The sequence below is a fragment of the Hipposideros armiger genome, unplaced genomic scaffold, assembly GCF_001890085.2.
Source record: "Hipposideros armiger isolate ML-2016 unplaced genomic scaffold, ASM189008v1 scaffold_113, whole genome shotgun sequence".
In the NCBI taxonomy this organism is placed as follows: Eukaryota; Metazoa; Chordata; class Mammalia; order Chiroptera; family Hipposideridae; genus Hipposideros; species Hipposideros armiger.
The window spans coordinates 2,389,729-2,396,430 of NW_017731463.1; the positions used below are offsets into that span (position 1 = coordinate 2,389,729).

Below are 6,702 nucleotides of genomic sequence, written 5' to 3' on the forward strand. Positions count from 1 at the left end.
GAAGGATTTACAATTGCTGTGGACCAGTAAGGGGCGTTTTTATTGTCCTTATTCTGTCCCTGTTTGTGGGAGGGAGGTACTTTAACCTGGGTTTTTGTGGGGTTTCTTTGGTGGGTTTGTTGTTGTTTTGTTTTAGTTTGTCACTGACCGAGGAGATGCCACACCAAGACGTGCTGTGGAGAATCGCACGTCGCTGGGAGGTCCTGAACTCTGAGCTGTGCAGCCTGTGTGGGGCTGAGGGTCTCTACGTGGGAAGACAGTAAAAGGATGGCGGGGTGTCCGGAATTTCAGGCTGTGATGATTCACACACCTGTTCCTGTGTCTCCTCGGGCGCTCACAGGCCTCCCTTGCCGTCAGGTGTGGCTGGGTGAGTGATTTCTGGGAGTGGAGTGAAGTCTAAAGGCATGCTCACCACCTCACGCACAAATGCCTCCAAGATCCTGCTTCTTGTGTTTGGCCTTGTGATGTTGAGGCTCATGGCAATCTTGGAAGCTTGATGTCAAAGTTGATGGTGGAGCCCCTGTCACCTTGGTTCCCTGCATGGAGCACAGCCCCACCACCTGGCACAGAGTAGGGTCTCAATGCACCTTTGAATGACTGCAGTGGAGGTTGGGCAAAGCTTAGGGGGCATTGGTCAGGTAAAGCATGGGAAGAGTGCTGTCAGCAGAGGGAACAGCGTGTACAAAGGCCCTGAGGACCAGAGGAAGGTCAAAGATAAGCTAGAGACTGAGCACATTTAGAGTATCAGAATTCCCAGTCTTGCTTCCATCAGGTACGCAGAGGTGGGTTAGCGTGTGGCCTAAGGGACCCAGAGCATGTGTAGGAATCCAGGATCGGGGACTGTAAGGCTGGGGGAGTCTGTACTGGCGCATGTTCCAATGCACTGTTGGTCACGGTCATACAAATAAGAAGGAGGCAGCTCAAACAAAGTGGAGAGATGCAACAGGAAGTGCGTGTATACAGGGCTAGTCGGGGAGGGCAGCGGGAAACTTGGGTTCTCGTCTCCATTTCTTTTCTTTTTTTCTTTTGGGGTGTGATTGTTTTGAAAAATTACTTAACCTACCTTTTGAAGTATTTGTCACGATCAAAGATTGTTATCCTGGTTCTCACTGGAAGTCTATGTATACTCATGTGCTTACTGCTTTCACGGACATGTGACGGAAGCAAGCTTTTTCTTTAATAACAGTCAAAATAATACTTACAACTTTCAAACTGCAGTTGGCTATTTCAGTGCAAATAGCTTTAAGAGACGAAATAAAGTTAAAGGTAAGGGGATCAGTTTCCTTCCAGAAGCTTATAAGGAGTCGAACTTTAACATTTCGCAAAACTAGCGCTTCTCTGATTTTCCCATCCAAGTCCGGCCAGTAAGTCCTGTAGAAATAATTTCCATGTGGATAAAAAGAAAGAAAGTAAGTTAGTTTTGGAAAATAAATTTACTAGACTTCAGAGAACATTGATATTAATCTGATCATTACTTTGTTCTATAATATGTAAATAACCTGACAGGATAGTTTGAAAAAAATACAAGCCTGCTGGGTTAGGGCACCGAGAGGGACAGTGCTTTATGGAGACCTGGCCCTGCCTTAGACGGGGCGCTCTCATCACCAGGTTTCAGGCTGGGTGGGCATCGGGTGCAGACTGACCGCCACCACGTGCCACCCTCACTGCACCTCCAGCCTTACCTGTGCTCCAAGAACCAACTTTCCAACAGAGTTCCCATTAAGAGCCTTGAGTACCTGCTCTGTCCCCAAATACTGCTCAAACCTCTCTTCTTTGGTACCTGTCCCCCCAAACGAGCTTCCGCTCTGGTTACCCAACCTTTCCCACTCTTATTGCCAGACTGTCTTCTTCTCTCCTGACCAACCCCCCCCCCCCCCCTGCGCTGGGCCCTTGGAATCTTCCAGCATCAGGCAGACAAGTTCCCCCTACAGGCCCAGCCTCTTCCCTGAATCCTTAACCTTTTAATATAATCATGTTCTGACACTTCACCAAGATCACAGCTTCCCCTAACGCTCTGCTGTGTATGTTTTACAACAATCTGCCCACTTACTTTAGCATGTGGGGTCAGCCTCCCTGACCCCCCCTCCCCAACCAACACACACCACGTCACTTCCAGAACTATTGCTTAATTCTCATGTTAAAAACAAACAAAACAGCAAACTTTCCATCCTAAAGACAAACCTCAAATCGCTCTCTCTCCCCTCAGCCCTGTCATTTGTAAACCTGTTTACTTATTGAAGTCTTCCCCGAATTCTGGGCCAACTCATTGTTTGGACGAATGATACATTATTGAAAACCTCGGCCCATCAGTTCTGTAATCATTGCACTTCCGAAGGCCTCCTCTATATGGCACCCTGGCCTCCTGTCCTTCCAGTCCCCCACTCTATTATAAGCCTTCTCAAGGTCAGCAGTGCATTCCCAACTGCCACATCTAATGGACATCACTCACTTCTTATTTTACTGTTGGGCTAGGTTATGCGTGGTTCTGTTGGTGGTTCCTTTCTTCTTGAAGATTGATTCCACTGGCTTCTCTGACTCTAACTGCTGCTGGCCTATCCCTTATCTCTCAGGCTGTTTACTTGGGGTAGGGTTTTTTTCCCCTAAATATCAATGTTCCCTTAGGATTCTATCATCCTCTCTACATGTTACCGCCTAGGTGGCTTCATTTACACACTTGGTTTTAACAGTACTCTTTAGTCTGAAGTGTTCCAAATTCTCATTGCCTGGTTAACCCTCTCCAGACTTCATTCTGGATCCTGATAATCAGATCTTTACAGGTTTAGAAATCTGGATTTTTGTTTTTTAAAGACTTTATTGGGGAATTGGGGGAAGGGAACAGCGTTGGGGAATTGGGGAAGGGGAACAGACAAGTTGCTGTCCTTTTGTTCTTCAGTCTAGTTGTGGAGGACGTCGCTTCACTGGCCCATGTNATGCTGCCTGGGTCACCTTATTTCCTCAGTTCCTGTCTTCTACAAAATCTGCGTCCTTTGGAGCGTTCACTTACAGCCTTTGAGGTCGCTTCAAACTGATAATAACCTGTGAACGTTCTTAAGTCAAAGGGGAGGCCACGTGAGTAGAGGCTTCCCACCACTCGTCACAGCCAGCCGTCACCTTGCTTGGACATCCTGTCACAACACATGTCCACACACATGACTGTTTTTTTGGGGGAAAGATATTCCTGTAGACTCAAGATGGATTTGCAAAAGAATAAAAAATATATATCCTAATTTAAGTCAGGGATGGTGTCATAGCTTGAGGCTTTTCTTAGAAACCATTTGCTCTAGACTCGGAGATGGCCCGAAAGAGGGGAACAGCTTTATCTGGGGCACTAAAAGGACAGCGGAAATCACTTGGTCTTCACTGACTTAGTTAGATTCCTAATATCCTGTAGGTGACAGCAAAGACATTTCGAAAGTGATTTGTCAATTTATTAAAAGATAAAAACCAAGCCGACTGAGACAACTTTGTGAGTTGCAGTGTCCTTCCGTGAGTCCCCTCATGGATACAAACCCACACAGTGGAGCCCACTCCTCTGAGGACAGAGGGGTCCTGCTTCCATCCCGGGCCACTGCTCTATCAGTGCTCCAATCTCCTGAAGTTGTGCTTTGTGCAAAGTTCCAACAGCCGCTTTTCTTGAAAAAGCTCCTCACCCACCTGTATTGTAGATGTTGGGGCCATAAGCTGATGTGCCACCTAAGCTTATCTCGATGCTTCGAAATGTAAGGCTTGCCTTAAATGAAGATCGGGCTTCAGTTTTATTAAATGCCCAACGTTGAACTGTTAACGTTTGCTTTTTTCAAGTCATGTGATTATCAGTGTTGGAAAGATGAAGCTGAATAAGTACTGTCGAGGTTAAAGTGATGGATTCTACTTTCCTTGTAACTTCTTGCAAGTCCTAGGAGAGCACTTAACATTTCACATGGGAGTTTCCCCTGACTGCACCTTGGTGGCAGGTGTGTCGTGGGTTCAGGAGGCAGTGGGTGGGCAGGGACCACTGAGCTGGCCTGAGAGGAAGGTGGGAGGGGAGATAGGAGCATAGACACCAAGTCCATACACAGCACACACCTTCCTCTCTGTCTCTGCTTTATTATGTCTTTTTTTATTTTCTACATTCTGATGCTGTGACGTCTGGGGCCTCGCTGGGCTTGGAGGGCTGCCCCTCCCACGGTCAGCTAATTGCTGGAGACAGCAGACAACATGCCTGTGAGCGCACCTTGTGTCTGCCAACCAACCAATCCGTACTCTGACTCACGTCCTTTATCAGTGCCCACACTCTGGGCCATACCCACCTGCTCTGGTCACCCCAGGGCCACGTGCCAGGCACCCAGGGACAGCCCTAGGCCCAGAGCCCGCTGAAATCATTCAGAACAGCAACCCTAAATCACTCACTCTGCCTCGCCTGTTCCTTCCCATGGAAACCACAACAAACGCTCTAGTCTGTTTTCCCCTCACTCCTTCTGCCCCCTGGATGAACCAGCTCTTTCCCATATGCCGCATGGTCCTCCAGGGAAGGGCACGCCCCCTTCTCTTGAGATCTGCGAATATAACAAATCCTCTTTGCAATGGTTGTCGTCTTCTGATGTGTTGGCTATGTCATACCCGAATAATAATAAAACCTATATTTTAAAACACTGCTATACCTGGTAAGTCTGACAGTGGCACTCCTGTGCCTGCAAAATGCTTGAACTCCCACGTACATGGCTTCACCTGGCAGACTGTCACCCCCCGGCTGCCCTGTGTCACACGCCGCACAGAAAGTGGTGACAATGTCTGCACATCCCCCACGCCTTGTTGTGGGCTCTGCTCCCTCTATTCATGGGTTCACAGAACCTGTCTTATCACTGCCTCATTAGCTCCCTCCTTGGACTTCATTCATTCATTCATTCATCCATTGCTTCAAAACACACATTTTGAACATGCTGTGCCAGCATCATGCTGGGCACTGGGAATGTGATGGTGGATGAGACACCTGTTCTTTGCCTTATTTGATTTTTCCCTGGAGCCCCACTGGCCACTTTCATTAGCTGAGAAATGCTGTCCCTGAGCTGAAGTAATTCCCAGCATTGTTTTGTCTGCGGAAAGGTACTGAACACAGTTGGACTCTATTTCTCCTCTGTCTCTACCTGCTTTCCTGGGGCTATACCAGCGTTCCCTGTAATCCCCAGTATCGGGCTCCAAACAGAGGTTGGCACTCCTGGTTATGTCCTTCGTTTGCAAATCTGGCCTGGAAAACAGACCTGTAGCATTAATAGCAATCATAGGCCTGTTTATATTTCTCACACTGACACTAGTTTGTGAACCCGCGGACGTGTACATGGCTGCCTCAGTTTACAAAAACCAGTTAAACAGAGATAAGAATTCCTATTTTCCATCAACATTATCAGAATGTTAGGGAGATTAGGATGAAAATATATGTGAAAAGCATTATTCGTTTGGAATTTACAGAAAATGCTAGAATTTTGTTTTTAAGCTGTCGATGATTTTCACTTTGAAAAATATTTTAATGGCATGAATGAGCTAAGAACATTTTACTGGACATCTCTGTAGATCCTCGGGACACAGTTTAGATGTGCAGCTTCTCACGTCTCTGAGCAGATGTAGTACATGGTGTTTTCAAATACAGACAGAAAGGACAAAAGAGAAATTTGCAACTTCAGTGACTGGGCTACATGCCGAGACCACAGAGTAGATGTTTAAGAGCTCAGGCTCTGGAGTTAGAAAGACTCGTATTTGAGTCTTGCTCCACTACTAACCAGTGTCCTCGAGAGAGGTTATTTAATTTCACTAAGCTTCATTTTCCATGTCTGTAAAATGGAAAAGGCGCCTGCTTCATAACGCAGCTGTGAATATGAAATAATACATAGAAAATATGTAACGCAGTGACTGGCTAATTGTATGCACTCACAAATATAACAAATTCCTCCACTTGTTTAAAAAATATTAATCACTCACTATGACCAGACGATGTGAAGTGGGGTGCTGCCATACGGCAATGACAAAAAGTTAATAAATGACGTAGCAATGGTTTACCCCATGGGCAGCCGGCAGCTAGTGAATTGGCATCGCGGGGTGGAAAGAGGGAGGCCCAGGTGGCGAAATATTTGGTAAAATCATAACCTGCATTGATTTGACCCTTTGGCTATAAGGCAGAGGATTGGAAAACAAATTGTTTATAGTGTGTGTTGGTTGTTATTAGTGCTTTAGAAAGTTATTAGAGGAAATAGAGAAGCTCAGGGCAGGATTTGCTGGTTTGCAAGCAGATCTGAAAAAGAACAGATAGACCAGGAATTTTAGAATTTCAAAGGGCTGCAAAAGAGGATTGTGCCTGGAGCCCAACAATAAAAAGTAAGTTTGAAATGTACTTTAAGTGACTGAAAACCAGTTAAGACTGAGCCCTGCGGTCAAGATCAGATAATTGGTGTCATCTTACCACGCAAGTCTGATAGCCTGAGGAAGCTACCATAAAGAGAGAGGGGGGAGAAAGAAGGAGAGGGAGAGAGGCGAGGGAAATGGGCAATTAACCAAGCTCAGGAATTATGGACAACAAAAAAGTGCTGGCTGTGGTTTCTGGTACATGAAAATGACTGGAAGCAACTAGATCAGAAACCCACTAAGTTTCTGAGAAATTTTGCCAAGAAACCATGAGCTGGGACCAGAAATTCCTTTAACTGTTCACGCCTTAAAACCACCTGAGGTCCTTGA

The 6,702-nt window shown here is 46.2% G+C and overlaps 1 protein-coding gene across 4 annotated transcripts in view; it reads right to left on the reverse strand.

Annotated features, from left to right (window-relative positions):
* The window catches only part of PLD5 (phospholipase D family member 5), a 207,759-nt gene that overhangs the window by 10,624 nt on the left and 190,433 nt on the right, over window positions 1-6,702 (reverse strand). For all 4 annotated transcript variants that reach the window (XM_019647599.1, XM_019647600.1, XM_019647601.1 and 1 more), the window contains one exon: window positions 1,203-1,371. In XM_019647599.1, coding sequence (XP_019503144.1) covers window positions 1,203-1,371 — 169 coding nt within the window. The remainder of the gene's footprint in view (window positions 1-1,202; window positions 1,372-6,702) is intronic.